Source organism: Centroberyx gerrardi, chromosome 18, assembly GCF_048128805.1.
Source record: "Centroberyx gerrardi isolate f3 chromosome 18, fCenGer3.hap1.cur.20231027, whole genome shotgun sequence".
Lineage (NCBI taxonomy): Eukaryota > Metazoa > Chordata > Actinopteri > Beryciformes > Berycidae > Centroberyx > Centroberyx gerrardi.
In genome coordinates this window covers 24,735,089-24,751,837 of record NC_136014.1, presented here as the reverse complement: position 1 = coordinate 24,751,837, position 16,749 = coordinate 24,735,089, and the positions used below count along the sequence as shown (strand labels likewise).

General features: G+C 41.5%; 1 protein-coding gene across 1 annotated transcript in view; it reads left to right on the top strand.

Moving 5' to 3' along the window:
* flvcr1 (FLVCR choline and heme transporter 1) overlaps positions 1–15,833 on the top strand; it is an 18,902-nt gene extending 3,069 nt beyond the window's left edge. The window contains exons 3-10 of the mRNA XM_071920226.2: positions 1,155–1,295; positions 5,431–5,498; positions 7,003–7,106; positions 7,208–7,318; positions 9,942–10,047; positions 10,938–11,049; positions 11,135–11,202; positions 14,750–15,833. Of these exons, the coding sequence (XP_071776327.1) occupies positions 1,155–1,295; positions 5,431–5,498; positions 7,003–7,106; positions 7,208–7,318; positions 9,942–10,047; positions 10,938–11,049; positions 11,135–11,202; positions 14,750–14,848 (809 nt within the window). The 3' untranslated portion in view covers positions 14,849–15,833. The remainder of the gene's footprint in view (positions 1–1,154; positions 1,296–5,430; positions 5,499–7,002; positions 7,107–7,207; positions 7,319–9,941; positions 10,048–10,937; positions 11,050–11,134; positions 11,203–14,749) is intronic.
* Positions 15,834–16,749: the final 916 nt, after the last annotated feature.

Genomic DNA, 16,749 nt, shown 5'->3' with positions numbered 1-16,749 from the left:
CTCGCTTCTTTAAGGGACCAGTTTAGATTGAGTTTAGGGTTAAGATTATAATTTGGATTAGGTTTATTTTAGGGAAAGGGTTAAATTTAAGGTTAAGGGTTAGGCAATGGATATAGTCAGTGAAGATCCTCACAAGTATAGTAATACAAACGTGTGTGTGTGTGTGTGTGGAAGAAGGGATGGTTGTTTGAGAGGGTTAAACAGTTGTGTATGTTTTGAAACCTGCTCTATCACACTTTGGGTTTAAAGAGAAAACGGCATGTAAACACACCTGTGACTGTTGAATTGCTGTGGTTTCAGCCAGCCAATCAAATGAAAAGGAACTGCAGTATCTCAGTTTGCCAAGTCACAGTAATTCAGCTTAGGAGTGAGTTCGCTTTGAAAAGTTTTTACCTTACAAAATCGACCACTTTACATAGGTGCAAAACTGGGATTCAAGTCCCACACTGAGTGAAGTTGTTCTGAACTCTTTTTAAAGCTGAATCACACTTTCAACCAGGGAGGGAAACTAGCTTATTTTTATCCATCACACACACAGTAGCTGGTAAATCCCAAGACTTCAAGACTTGAGGTCAAGACCAAGACAAGACCAAGACCGAGATCAGGCCCTGCTGGTTTCGAGTCCGGTCTCCCAAAACCCATCTGTGATTATACACAAGCCAGTAGAGAGCAAAATTTTAAGCTCTGTTGCAAGGAGCAAAGTGTATTGTATAGAAAGATTTCAGTCTATTCGTTGTTTTTTGAAGAAATCTCCACTTCTTTACTCTAAAAACGAAAGGTTTTATGAAGGGTTCTGCAGATCCAAAGAGAGCCAATAAGCACCTTAGGGTCCCTCAGAAGAAAAAATATCCCTAAAGGGTTCCTTGAAGAATCCCCATGTGTTAAGAGAGTCGAACAGAAGTCCTGTCAGGGTTCAGGAGTTCCTCAGGGAGCCCTCTGGGGTTCCCACTTAGTTGCAGTCTGAAGATTCACTGAAGGTTCCTCAAAGCTGTTTTACTTTACCTAGACTTCTTGTCTTCATCAGATGTCGGAGAACATCAGACATCGCTCTTTTTATCAAATAAGAGACCTACCTACCTAACCCAAACTCAACCACATATACAGTATCACTAACACACTCTCTCACTGTGTGTGTGTGTGTGTGTGTCCTGCAGTCATAAAGGACCGTCCTCCCCTCCCCCCCAGTCAAGCCCAGGCTGTGCTGCCAGACTCTCCTCCTGAGGATTACTCCTACAGACAGTCCATCGTCAACCTGTTCAGGAACAAAGCCTTCCTCCTGCTCCTCATCAGCTACGGTAAGGAGGTAACACCGCCGGACGGCAGCCTGGCGGGAACATTTTACAGTTTAAAGTTCTACATTTTAGGTATTTTGCTTACCCTTTTATCTGGAGCGACTTACAAGGAGTGTGTTGTAGCATTTAATGAGAAGTAAAATTGTAACCGAAATTTGACTCATTTAAATCCCTAGAGCTGCTCAAGTGGCCAACAGTCGATTGGTTGTACTGGGTAGCTCCCAGGTGTGTGTGTGTGTGTGTGTGTGTGTGTGTGTGTGTGTGACTCACAGCTACTACCCAAGGCCACTACTTTACATGTGTCACCCTGGGCATTTAAATATACAAATATATGATTGAAGTGATATGATATGAAGTGTAAATTACATGTAAATATATAACTTCTGCTAATGTTTCTACTACTGATACAACTACTGTAACTATTACAATTATGATACACAGTATAGGACATACAGTAAGTGTGTTATACTTCCTCTGCTACCACTGTTTCCACAGTTAATGCAATTACCATTAACCAAATGAATTAATTAATCAATCATTTTTAACTAAAGATTTTAAGTAGAAACACTTAAGATGCATAAATGAACAAGGCACTACTTAAACTACTAGTGCTAATACTACTACCATAACTACTACCACCACCAGCAGAACTACAATACTTATACTACCACTACTACCACAACTATCACTATTAATACCACTAGCTCGAACACTTCTACTACTTCTACTGCTACCATTACTACTACTACTAGTAATACCACTTCTACTACTACTGCTAGTACCACTAGTACCATTACTGCTATTGCCAATATTCAATATGTTTATACATGACAATTTTCATGCCAAAAAATGAAAAAATTACAAGGGTTCAGTGTTCCACTTAAAATTGTATTCTTGTCAGGGTGGAAAAGTCTCTGAAAAAGCATCTAGACCATGATGGGACACTAAAACTCTGCACTGAAACCCAGGATACTACTGCTACTACTACTACTGCTACTACTACTACTGCCAGTACTGCTACTACTACTACTACTACTGCTACTACTACTAGTAATACCACTTCTACTACTACTGCTAGTACCACTAGTACCATTACTGCTATTACTGCTACTGCTACTACTACTACTACGAGAACAAGTACTACTACTATTACTGTTACTACTGTTTCTCCTACTACTACTACTAGTGCTACTACTTCTACTACTACTACTGCTGCTACTATTACCACCACAACCACTACTACCACTAAAACTACATGTACAGAAACCACAGATACCACTGTGTATTTTACTTGCTACAGTTTCTATATCTGTTGTGCTTCATGCTGCCGCTTTATTCGCCGTAGCAACGACAGGACAGTACAAGCCCAGTCGACAGGTAATTTGACACGTTTACATTCACAGTTTCGGCCTCAGGGAGAATTTACAGTGTTGAGGAAAAAGGAGGAGCTGCACACAGACCAATTTCTCCACCCACAGGAGCAGGAGAGAGACCAGAATGCAATGCAGCAGAGAGACAGGCTGGGTTTGAGTAAGGGGCAGAAGTCATTGTGGGAAATGTAGGAAATCACCTAGTAGACGAGGCAGGTTGAGGGAAACTGGGTACACCAAAAGGTTAAGTTACAACACAAGATAACTCCTGGACTGCTCTGAACATCACAGATTGGTGATATACAAGAGTGTAAGAGTTTCCAAGGGTGGAATTTTCCTTTTTATGCGGGAATGAGGCCGGCGCCTGAGGGCTCAACTGCATTTAGTGACGGAGAGGAAATGCTTTTGATCCTGATCCTGGTTTCCCAAAAGCCTTTTAGTCGAATCATGATGAATGTATTCAGAAAGCACTTTCGTCACAGAGTGTTTTACAGAGAACAAACGACTTAAATGCAGATAGATACAAGGGATAAACGCAAGAAAGAAGAAACAAATCATGCATTTTAAGATGCAGTGCGTGGTGTGTGTGTGTGTGTGTGTGTGTGTGTGGACGCACTCATGTTTGTGGGTGGATATGAAGCTCTGGACAGCTTAGCTTGAAAGCTTTTCTTGGTGCTACAATGTTTGTGGGAAAGCAGGTCTTTGTTTACAACCACAAAGACATGCCTGGTTTGTTGTTTGTCACTAATACTGTCCACTAAAAACAATAAGCTGAGAGCAGCTTGGTGCTTTGAGAGGCGTGGCACATTTTTTCATTTCAGTCTGTGGCTTCAATCAGGAAACTGACGTCCTGGCACAATAAAAAGGTTACTTCAGGCTATATGATTATTTATAGGCACAGAGCTGACAAGACAGATAACAGATTAGGCTACAGAGCAATTTAACACAGACAAAAAAGATCAAAGAGCAAAAAATCATTACAATAGTATTACTAAAGTCAAGTCAAGTCAGTGTTATTTGTATAGCACATTTCATACACAGGTAAGCTCAATGTGCTTCAAATAGTAACAATAAACAGTTAAGGAGACAGAATACACATATATAAAATACTCCACATAAAGGGATTTCGTGTGTCTGTGGTACTCTACAGTGAATTTATAGTGAGTGAATATCATCATCAGTCTTCAAATGATGAACAAAGTTTGATTTTCATTTTTTCTTGGGTAAGTCAAGTCAAGTCAAGTCACAGGTTATGTCAAGTCAAGTCGAGTCCTTAGTTAAGGCAAGTCAAGTCCCAAGTCAAGTCATTCCCCCCCCCCCCCCCCCCCCCCCCCCCAAGATACTGCAGTCTTACCTGCAGTATCCGGTCTTTATAAAGAGAAAAGACAAGATATTAGTACCTGTCTAATAATGATATTATTGGTTGGTTATTGATTGTATCTGGATAACGTTAGCTAGTCTGGCTGTCAGAAATCTTTGATGAGCAGGTCTTGCATTCAGCAGTTCACCTTTTTCCTTCACGTGAAATTTTTGAATCCGAAAGTGATGACTCTTGGCACAGTCGCGGCCGCCATGATGATGATGATCTGATCTGATCCCTAGACCGTATAAAGATCTGATCATACTGTGTGTGTGTGTGTAACCACCAGAAATACGAAATAGTCTAAAGCGGGAGGGTGTGACGACTAACGAGTGCTTCTCATTGAAAAAACCGTCAGGTAGCGAGGAGCTTGACTGACAGGGTAGTCATCCAATCATGACAATGCCATTCCCAGTGTGCGCTTGCATACCGGGTAACATTACTCACTACAGACACTTGTAATGTGAACATTGACAACGTTGAATATTTAATATTTAAACTGAAAACATAAAATGAACACAAACAAGTCATTTGAGTCATCATGTCTCAAGTCAAGTTAAGTCACGAGTCTTTAACTTCCAAGTCCAAGTCGAGTCTCAAGTCATTTATTTTCTGTCAAGTTGCAAGTCATCAAAACAGTGACTCGAGTCCACATCTCTGTGGTCTTCTGATACTGTCGGCGTTGTGTGTGTCATCGGCCTGCAGCTGTTTGTTCAATCAGGAGATTAGATCTGAAAACATGAAAACAAAACCCAGACAGACCCGCCATGGGCAGTCGGCCAACCAGAGAGAGAGAGAGATAAAGAGAGAGAAAGGTTTCAGCATGGTAGTGTGAGTCTGTATGTGACTGGAAACCACCCTCTGAAAACTGATGTTTGTATAAAAGACACCATCAGTCATCTGTCCATCAGTGTGTGGATTATTGCCTTTTCACGTTGGGAGGGAGGGTTCAAACTCACAACCTTTACCATTCCCAGTGTTGTGGCCGTTAAAGGAAACTAGGTTTTTTTAATGCTTTCTGTGTAAATATTTTGAATTCAGTGATATTTTGATTTAAGTTCGCAAACACTTTTGAATGCCCTTGCTTATGAGTTTGGTTCCACTCACTATCCTCTGTTGATTCGCTGCTTGGGACCATAGACTGGAAATGGGACAGGTGAGGAGAACATGCAGGACATTTCAGAGGGTGGAAACATGCAGATTTTGGCCACTTTCGTTACGTTAAAGTGCAACTAAACCCCAAAGCCAAACCTTTTCTTTCGATATTGATATCAATTTCTAGATATGTTTGGGTCAAGTTTGTATCCTTCACATGAATGGATTTAAGCCACCTAATCAAGCCGAAACAACAACCGTGCAGAGGAAACTAACCATATGCTCCTCTTCTTCTTTACCTGTCTGTCTGCAGGCATCATGACCGGTTCCTTCTACTCCGTGTCCACCCTCCTCAACCAGATGATCATGGCCTGCTATGAGGTAAAGCACAAACAGCTGGGATTTTATACCGGCTGAATGGGAAAAAGAGGTTTCTCCGCACTTTAACCCTGTCTGATCTGTATTGGGATCTAAATATCTTTCTGATGTCAGTTGAAAACAGTTTCCAAAGCTGTTTTAATGTGAGTTTTTACTGTGCATTTTTTACTAAATTGTGAAAATGTCGTACTTGTTCGGGTTGAGGTCGAACTTGGCCGCCTCCCGCATAAAATCATCCATAAAATGCTTGCCGGTCGTGTTTGAAAGGAAACAGAAACAGTTAGCGAGGGAGTTAGAGGGCGAGAGACAGCGAGACAGAGATCCTGAAGAGAGAGAGAGAGAGATGGAGAGAGAGAGAGAGAGAGATGGAGAGAGAGAGAGAGAGAGAGAGAGAGAGAGATGGAGAGAGAGAGAGAGAGAGAGGATAACTGGGAGTGGAGGCTTTGGTGAGACATGAGTTCATTGTCTGTGGCTCTGAGTTCATTAGCTGCTTTCACGCATTCCTGCTGCCCAGCAAGGACACACACACACACACACTCACACACTCACGATGAACGACAACAATGGAGAGAAAGACTGACTCGCTCGCTCTCTCTTAACCCATGCACACAAACAGAATTAAACAGTCACACTAAAACACTTCCTTTCTGTCTTTCTCTCTCTCTCTCTCTCTCTCTCTCTCTCTCTCACACACACACACACACACACACAAGCTAACATCCTCAAACACTCTTTGTCTGTCTCTCCTTCTGTCTCTCTCTCTCTCTCACACACATACACAAGTGCTATCATCCTCCAATACTCTGTCTCTCTATCTCTCTCTCTCTCTCTCACACACACACACACACACAAGCTAACAACCTCAAACACTCTTTGTCTCTCTCTTCTTCTGTCTCTCTCTCTCACACACATACACAAGTGCTATCATCCTCCAATACTCTGTCTCTCTATCTCTCTCTCTCACACACACACTCACACACACACAAGGACTGGGAGAAGCTCAACCTCATATGAACTTATAACACTCTCTGTCTCTCTCGGCTAAAATGTCAGATGACTTAACAGCTCTCTCCCACCAGAAACTCTGTAAATCCCTGAACACACACACACACACACACACACACACACAGAGCATGTGACCACAGGATTATAGTCCATCTATAAGGTGAACCTATGTGTTTATGGTGAGATTTTCTGAGTTTAAAGGAGCAGAAAAGCCTCGTCAGCCGTTTGTTCCCACAGAGGCAGACAGCACACACACACACACACTCTCACACACACACAGTACAGTGTCCTGTAACGTCTTCTATTTTCTTGTCCTGTCCTACCATCCTTCTCCCTCTCCTCTCTTTTTTCCTCTTTTCTTCTCTCTCCTTCTTTCCTCTCTTCTTCTCTTCCCTGCTTTCTTTTTACCTCCTCTCCTCCTCCTATCTTTCCTCCTTACTTCTCTCCTCTGCATCCATCCTCTCCTCCATTCTCTTTTCCTCTCCTCTCCTCTCCTCTTCAGAGCCAGGAGTTGAATGCTGGGAGAATTGGTTTGACTCTGGTGGTTGCTGGGATGGTCGGCTCCATCATCTGCGGCCTGTGGCTGGACCACACCAAGACATACAAGTAGGTAACACACACACACACACACACACACACACACACACTACGGACACTACGGCAGAGTAAGTCCTCTCCACTAAAGCTGTTGTCTCGATCTGTTCCAGGATGACGACTCTGATCGTCTACAGCCTGTCGTTTCTGGGGATGGTGATCTTCACCTTCACTTTGAACCTCAACAACATCTACCTGGTCTTCTTCACTGCTGGGGTGCTGGGGTAAGACCGCATTTATAAGATAAGCTTATACTATATTACCTATATTACCTTATATTACAGACGTTTAGCTGGTGCATTTATCCAAAGAGACTTACAATGGTCTGTTTTCATATATAATAGAATATATATGGGGCTGATATTGGCCTTTTATTAAAAATCAATTATCAGCCAGTCAGTGTCGTCCACCTCAAATATGATGGATATCATGCAGTTTGATTACATATTTATTGTATAATTGATCAAATCTACACTGGTTGTCCATGGGAAAACAGTAGTAGTAGTAGCAGTAGTAGTACTAGCAGTAGTAGTAGTAGTAGTAGCAGTAGCAGTACTAGCAGTAGTAGTAGTAGTAGTAGCAGTAGTAGCAGTATTAGCAGTAGCAGTACTAGCAGTAGTAGTAGTAGCAGTAGTAGTAGTAGTACTAGCAGTAGTAGTAGTAGCAGTAGTAGTAGTAGCAGTAGTAGTAGTAGTACTAGCAGTAGTAGTAGTAGCAGTAGTAGTAGTAGTAGTAGTAGTAGCAGTACTAGCAGTAGTAGTAGTAGCAGTAGTAGTAGTAGCAGTAGTAGTAGTAGTACTAGCAGTAGTATATATACAGATATTGTAATTCATATCGCAATCACAATATTCAGTAACACATTTTTTTGGGAATGTAGTCTTACGAAGAACTTACTTACCTAGAACTTTTAAACTTCCAGGAGCTTTCTGGCTGAGAAGATTCAGCCAATGGGCGACACAGTGACAGCTTTTCTTTCAGTATGACATGGACATGAGACATTATGTCGTCTTATACCAGGTTTGACCTTGAGGGGAAGGTTAGGTAATTCATAACGACGTGTCACATGCCTCGTAAAACCGTCTCCTGCTGTGTCAGAGGCACCATAAAGACCAGTAAAGGCTTCTGGGGGCGTCAAGTCACAGTCGGCATAACGTGACAGATGGACTCTGGTTCTCTCCCTCACACTTCATGTCCATTAACTAGAGCTGCATGATTAATCAAAGAAAATCGAAAATCACAATATGAGCTACATCAATTCCCAAATTGCGAGAGGATGCAATTATTTTATCAGTGGTGGCTGCTCAAAATCGACTCCTAAACATGGTGTTATGGTGCTGAGCCCAATTTCTGGCCTATAAATTAAATTGCATATTATAAACAAACTTTCATTGTATTCAGATACAGAAAATCTTCAGCAACCACAGCTCAGTTTTGCATTAAAAACGTTTCTTTTTTGCTGAAAAATCTAAAATATTGAAAAATCTGTGTCTGCATTACTGTGTTGCAATTTATATCGCAATTGCAATATGATCAATATTGTGCAGCCCTACCATGAACAGCATTGACTAGCAGTAAAGTGGCCAGATTTCATTTATTCTGAATGGAGAGGAGCGGGGAGGGATGGAGAATCTCTACCCAACACAATCCTCCGCTCAACACACTTGAGTTTCGGCAAAGTTAGAGGACCGCGCACCAATCAGAAAGCCCCATTTTGCGGTAAACGTTGGTGACAACACGGCACAACCTACCAAGACATTGAAATTTCCTTTTTGACCGAACAACTTCCTAAAATAAGTAAAGACAGAGCGTGTCTTGTTCACTTCCCAGAACAAGTTTCCTCAGAAAGGGCCAGAGATTCAAACTGGAAAACTTCTCTAACCTTTAAGTCGGCACCATCCTGCAGTTTTATTCTCATAACCACACAGTGCAGCTTTAAAAACAAGTTTAACATCAATACCATATGCAGATAGGGAAAGGCCAGGCTGACACACACCTGATAGTGTGTGTGAGCCCTCACCTCCCTCTGTCCTTGTTGATAATTCAAACACACCTAGACCCTGTATAGGTGTGGATGTTTATAGTTAAAACATTAAATGTCGTATCCACAGCTGAGGAGTACATTTCCAAAACACTATATATCGATTTCGGGGGGGAAAAAAAATATATATATAGAGGATCCAGTGTGTAAAAGTGTTTAGTTTGTCAGCCAAGGATTCAAAAGTACCAAAAGTACCATAATTTATGAAATTTTGTGTACAAATCATTTTGAAATTAGGTGTCGTCTCTTTTTTTAAATTGTGGATATCTCATTTTTAAACATACCTCTTTGCTTACAGTATGGCAAAACACAACCTTGTTTACATAATGATTTAATGGATCAAAGATATTTTCTGTCTTGACTTATATGCAAAATTTAAATGTGACTTTTAGATAGATGTTGAAGGTGCAATTGGTTTGCTTAGGCATTCAATGTGTGTGAAAACTGCAGCAAAAGTTGTTAGTAAAGAAAGGTATTGAAACAAAATTGTCTTAGAACAGTTACTGAATCTGAACTATTGGATCTCATCTTAGTATTGCAAATTTTCAAGTAGTTCCCAGCCTTCGAGATGGTTTGGAGACGGCAGCTAAGTTATCACATCAGAAAAAAAACTCTTTAGTTCCATCTATGTTATTATTGTATTTATATAAGGACCAGCAGTATGTGACAGCTAAACAAGAGACATATTTACACACGTTTTGAAGCTATAAGAAGAGCAAAATGGACCGATATTTTGAGTTGCCAAAGTTGGGTCTTTAAACTCGATCTCTGTGTTATTGTGATAACTAAGGCTGATGTCTGTGTGTCAGGTTCTTCATGACGGGCTACCTGCCTCTGGGCTTTGAGTTTGGAGTGGAGATCACCTACCCAGAGTCTGAAGGCACTTCCTCTGGACTCCTCAATGCTTTCGCTCAGGTAAGGCAAGCTTACAACGCAACCACTGCTCTCTGAATCAAGGCTCCATGTCTTACGCCTTTAAAGCTGCTGCGTGTAGCATTTTAACATCAATAAATCATCACTACAATCATTTTGAAACGTTAGTGTAATTACCATAAACAAATGAGACCATCAGTGGTCAGCCTGTCAGCCTCTATCGGCCTCTACTCTGCATCCTCCATTGTTTCTCCACCTGGTGGATCTGGAGGGAAATCTGCTGGATCGCTTTACGGCACAAAACAGGAAGAGGTTCTGTTCTTCCAGAGCAAACGGAGCTAAAGCTGAAAGAGTTTCTGGCAGCAGATGGTGGAAGGAGGGAAAGGAAGATGGAGAAATCACTTCCAACATGTTGATCCTCTTCAGTAAAGACAAAGAGGAAACGTTTGAACCAAGAAGAAAAGATCCTCTCTGTGACTTATGGGAAATGTGGTTTTAATTTGAAGAAACAATAGCACCGGTGTGAGATAGAGGCGACCAGTCGTCTCCACCATGCTCTCATTTGTTTACAGTAATGATACAAAGGTATCACAATTAATTTGACAATGATATATTAATGTTTAAAAACACGCAGCACCTTAAAGAAATACTTCATCCCCGCCTTCTCCCATATCTTCCTCCTCTACTCGCTCTACTCCTGTCTTTAAGTAGCTCTTATTTCTTTACAAACACACTACAACATGATATTTCTATTAATCTATCTATCTATCTGTCTATCTTCCAAGTTGCAGTATTATAATAAGATTTTTATTGAAACTGATTTGTCAAATCAACTGAATTAGAAGGAAACTATCACTTAATTGCTTCGTCCGGACTATTACTTACTCTGTGTGTGTGCGTGTGTGCGTGTGTGTGTGTGTGTGTGTGTGCAGATCTTTGGGATCATTTTCACTCTGATCCAGGGCAGACTGACCACAGACTACAGCGCGCTGGCAGGAAACCTCTTCCTCTGCGTCTGGATCTTCCTAGGAATACTGCTCACTGGTAGGGTGTGTGTGTGTGTGTGTGTGTGTGTGCGCGTGTGTGTGTAAGTGCGTGTAAATCAACGTTTCCTCATTGTGTGTTTCAGCCTTAATCAAATCAGAACTGAAAAGACACAACGTCAACGTAGGAGCAGACAGCAACCACCTGCAGGCAGTAAGTCCACACACACACACACACACTAGGCCAGTACTGCATTCTTGTAAGCAAAAGATACCCAGATGTTTAGAATAGGTTAAATTATTTCTTTACACAAGGTAACTGGAATTTGTCCTTCTTCATATCCGTCTTTACACTCTGCCTCAGTCTTTCTTTCACTCTGTTTTGAGAGTCTGGGGAAACTCGCCCAGCTCGCCCGTCACAGAGGGGCGGAGCCTAGGGCATTTGGTGGGAGGAGATTTCATATCAAAATGATTTCGTTTTGAAACTACAGTGCCTGGAATTAAGCGGTCATGGGAAGAAAAAAAGGATGTAAACAGAGGGCAGTGTCTGCTAACTAGCGATTTTTTTTTTCCAGTTTTGGCAAACTTTATTCAGCCGCCACAGTGGCAGGTGGATCTAACAAATTCACCAAAATCACCCGTTTTTGGCGGGTGGTGGGTAGGGCTGGCAGTCGATTCCAAAAAGAATCGATTCTTTGATTCCAGGCATTTGGGAATCGAGCACAGACTCCAAAACTGTGGAGTCGATTCCACACAGGACAGAAAATCGCCCCGAGTGAATCCCACAGCCGAACGCCTCTCTGGCGATTCTGATAAGTGTACAAGTGGCTCAAGTTTGCCTGGCAACAGAGTGAGAGAGCAGGAGAGGGAGAGATTACACCAGGTATTAGACACTGCCTCTGACTGTTGAGAAAATGCCTAATTCTACACCACACACATCGGTAGTGTGGTGGTATTTTAGTTTAGAGAAAGATGAAAACAAAGTAAGATGTCAAATTTCCGATAAGACTGGCTTACAATAAAACAACGTCGCCAATTAATATTATACTCTTTATTTTACAATATCTGCTTGCTGATGTTTTAGTTTTTTGGAATCGAGAATCAAGAAAATTCCAACATTTCTGGAATCGAACAGCTCTAGTGATGGTTGTTAATTTCCCACTTTGGATCTGTGTCTTGCTCAAGGACACTTTGGCAGTGTTAGCTGCCTGTGATTACTGAACACACTGTATGCTAAACCGTTAGCATACGCACCAGACAGAACTATCTACCAGAGACCCAGATGATTTTGGTGCCAATCCTCTCGTTACAAATTGGGTACTTAAAAAGTCGGCGTAATCCTTTAAGAAAATGTCGCTGACCGCCTCTGAGAGAGGCATTTCCCAGCATTCTTGTGACAAATAGACACTTAGATGGTTACCCAGTTGTATTTATTGCTTGGGAGGACAAAGCTTGATAATGCCAAGTCGCCCCTGTTACCAGGCGCTAACATGCCAGCTGCACTGCTATTTGGTCAAAAGAAATACAGTTACAGAAGAACACAAAAAATATGTGTTAGGGAGCAAATATATATATATATATATGAGGCTTTTCTTAACAGCTAGATAATGTCATCTGTGTTCACTGCAAAAAATGACAAGCTGTCCAGTGATTTTAATGCGTTTCCAGATCTATCAAGCTTATTTCGGGATATTTTTAGTCAAATTATCTCTAATCTTGCTGGTTTCAATACATTTCACTTGATACATGCCATTATGACTTCTTGCAAGAAATCATCATAAAATAATGAAGAAAATCTTCAAAAAAGTAAATTTTTATATTATTAAAACCGGTAAAATAAAATCTGCCAGTGCAGAAAGATGATTTCACAAAAAAAAAAAAATCTTAAAATAATCTTGAAAAGTCTGGATACAAGATAAAATAACTTAACAACTCTGTCAGTTTTTGCTGTGTTGTTTGACAGTGATTTAAGCAAATGTTAACTTGCTTCCAGTTCCTTGGTTGGTACACATATACACAGGAATTTAAGCACCAAGAATCAAACCAACAATCTTTTCATTATTGGCTGCCTCCCTAACCACCCTGCCACCCATTATTAGCAACGCCAGCTGGACTGGTATTTCATTTGGCCTGGTTTAAAGACAGACAACAGTAAAGAAGACAGTAGGTGTCAGAATAGGTTGAGAAAGTCATTCAGCTTATTGCCGGCCAAGAGTCGGTCGCTGCTCCAAAACCAAAGGTCATGGTAATGCCTTTCCAGGATGTCGCCTCGCTCATAGAGATCTGGAGGTGCGCTTCAGATGGTTTCCTGTCTAATTCTTTTAATTCTGAGTTTATGACCCCTGTATTTCTGCCCATAAAGACTAAACCACCCCACTTCTCTCTTCTCTCTGCCTGGCTCTTATTTCTTAACATAGTATTTCTCTGTCATACATGATCATTCCAGGGACACGGTGATATTTGATATATCTGCTGTCAGGGTGCTGTGGCTCTGATCTTTCTCCTTTCCTTTTCCTTCCTTTCTTACTATTGGTTGCTTGTAGTTAGGATTAGACCTATACATTTGTCTGTAGAGGAAAAAAAGAAGAAAAAAATCCATGTTAAAATGTTAGAAAATGCATTTTTGGGTGCGTACATATGGACTCCCCATATTCATCACTATAAATTGGTTTGCTGATAAATTAAACAGATTTTGGCATTTTTCCAGTAAAAATCAGTCAGTTTTGCCCATCACTGATACGATGCAGGTGAGGATATGATTTTACTCACCAGCTTCATTGGTGTCAGTCTGTAAAACCTGCTGCAGTGAAACCTGCCTCATCGCAAACCCACCTAATTCTCACTTTCCTTTTACTCCCTCACTCTGTCTCTCTCTCTCTCTCCCTGTGGAGCGCCCTTTAGAGAAGACGACATCATATTTCACTCTGTCTCTTTCTTCAATACTTGCCTCTTACTGAGTGTCCCATGAAGTGACCTTAAAACTAGACAGATTCTTGAACCTGTCTCTCCGCTCTTACTCTAGCTACAGTCCCCATGTTTCTGCTTTTCATAGACTTCCCTATAAAGTGCGTATCGAGTCTCTTTTTGTTTCTGTTCTGCCATCGCTCCCTACAAAGTGTCCTTCCCACAAACCAACCTGATCATGAACCTAGCTCCCAACTGATTGTCTCTAATGATTGCTGAGTGCGCTACAAAGCACCCTTCAGACAAGCCAGTCCATTAAATCTGTTTGTTTCTTCACGATTCAATACGTCTTTGTCCTACCTTCGTACTGAGTCTTGCCGTTATCGGACTATGGATCGGTCTCCTTCGTTTGTGCATTAATTTGTTTGTTCATTTACTCATTCGTTTGTTCATTCTTCTGTCCTTCACACGATATCTCAGACACCACTGATCAAATTTTGTCAAAACCTGGTGAAATATGCTGATCGTCCCAAGGCGGGCGCTACGTTGTTTGTTTGTTTGTTCGTCCATGTGTCATATGCAATATCTCAGACACCGCTGATCAGATTTTGATGAAACTTGGGCAAATGATGCATTTCATCACTACGTTCCAGAATTTTCAAGATCATACTGACTGGCTATAATTACAGGTCAAAATGAGGTGACATATTTGTTATTGATTGGTCCAGAGGGGGACTGCATCATTTGTGTGGGGTTTACTTGTTTTCCTTGTTTTGTGGATTGCTCAAGGAAACGCTTCTTAAATTTGGCAGCCTATTAATTTCTTTCTTTCTTTCTTTCTCTCTCCTCTGCCCTAGCTCCCTACTGAGTGCCCTGTGGAGTGCCCTTCAGAGAAGAAAACCAACGGGGTCAAGCTGGATCCGTCGTTCAGCTTCTCCCACGAAACCTCACTGTAGCCCCGCCAAGGCACTGGATCACAGGAAAACAAATCAAGCTGCCCCGGGACAGATACCGGCACCGTACTGTATGTGAAGTACTCAAAGGTGCGCTTGATCTTTATCGCCGAGCATAACGTCACCGATGTTCGGAAAGCCGGAAGCTCTTTATGTGAGCCAAGGTAAATCAAGCACACCTCGAGTATTTTACAGTCACGATCTACAGTGGATTCTAGCCGGGTGGGGGCGCCCAGCAAGGCATGGAGGGTGTTGGTTGATGCTCCACCCAACATTTCCGATGCCTGTGACACTCCTCTGCGGTGCGATCCAGGTCCCCTGCGCTCCCAAACATCTGCACAGAAAGAAAAAGAAGCATTTCCAGAGAACTTTGGTTTTACCATGGAAGGGTTGTTTTGGAGTCGTAACGAAGTACACAAGCACAACCTAGAGAAGAAGCTCCACTGCACTTCATTTGTGCTGTAGGTGAGGTGGGGCACTCCTAGTTTGGTTATGTAAATTAAGTTTTGAAGGAAGACAGAACAGAACAGAACAGTAGAACAAGCTTCAATTCCTAGATCACCATCAGACTCAAACAATAGTAAGGGATGAACCACACCGCCCTGACTATAGTTCTGCAAAATATTCCTGTGATGCTAGACGGATCATGTTTGATGGAGAAGTTATTTTCGTAAGAGTCTCCGGGTGTCTGGGAGGAAGGGCTAGAGAGCAGTTCTGGCTTGGCTGCTGCACTGGGCCAACATTTCCTGAGGTTACTTGAACTTTCCTTTCATGCTCTGGATTGTGCAGTTCAACCTGGTCTCATCAAATTTCGTGAAATGAGCAGAAAGTCTGAAACGCAGACTACGTGTTGTGGACACGAATTGTGAGAAGACTGCGTTCCTCCACCATGAATTGGATTATGTGACATTAACATGAATTGGACATGCCATTTTCACCTGTTCGTCATGTGAAAAGTTGGCTGACAGTTAAGTTTAGGCAAATAAAACAACTTAAGGTTAGGCAACTAAAACAGTTTGGTTAAGGTTAGGGAAAGGCTTTGGTCATGGTTAAATAAGAAAAACTAGCTAAAAATTCACTCACAGTAGAAATCTTCTTGGAAATCGAACCCCGATCGTCAGAGTTGAAGGTAAATGTTTACGCCCATCCATTACGCTATTGGCTGCCTGTTTAGTTGGGCCTCCTTCACGTAATCCTTTCATGGTAGGAAAACGTATTTCTCTCTACTTTTTGTGCATGGAGCACGTATTTGCATTTTAATCCATCATGCTCATTTCACAAAATTTCAGGAGATCAGGCTGGTGCAGTTCTAACACGCACTGTAAATGTTACGTTAATCCTGTATCATTAGTCATTTTCTTTATCTAAGTCACAAATTCTGTTCGCAATCCAAGAGGAACATTCATTCAGATTCCAGTCAGAATCTGTCTGGAAACACATTAGGATCAGAAGAGTTGACTTCAAGTCTGTTTATTTACTGTGATGCTGCATCAAGCTGCATCATATGAACAGACTTAGGCCATAGAAGTAGTTGCAAATATTTTTTATGGTTTGTTTTAGTGTACTTAATGATAGGTGGGTTTTCTCACTTAGGAAAATACATTAAGTGCCAGAAAGTTTAGACAAATACATGGTACATGAAAGTCAATTCAGCAACTTAACTGACATTATTTGAAATGTCCTGATAAGCTAAACTCCACCCATCTGGTACTCCATGCAGGTTAAAATAAACACAGAGAATCATTTGCAACTACTTTTGACCCAGGTTTACATATGAATGTATTTATATTTAACCTGGGTAAATAGTCCAGGATGAAATCCTTCCAGGACTCAAACTAACCCTAACTGAGCAAACCCGGGCCTGCACGGCTTTCCATTCAGGCCAGGGATGGGCAGCCATGTGC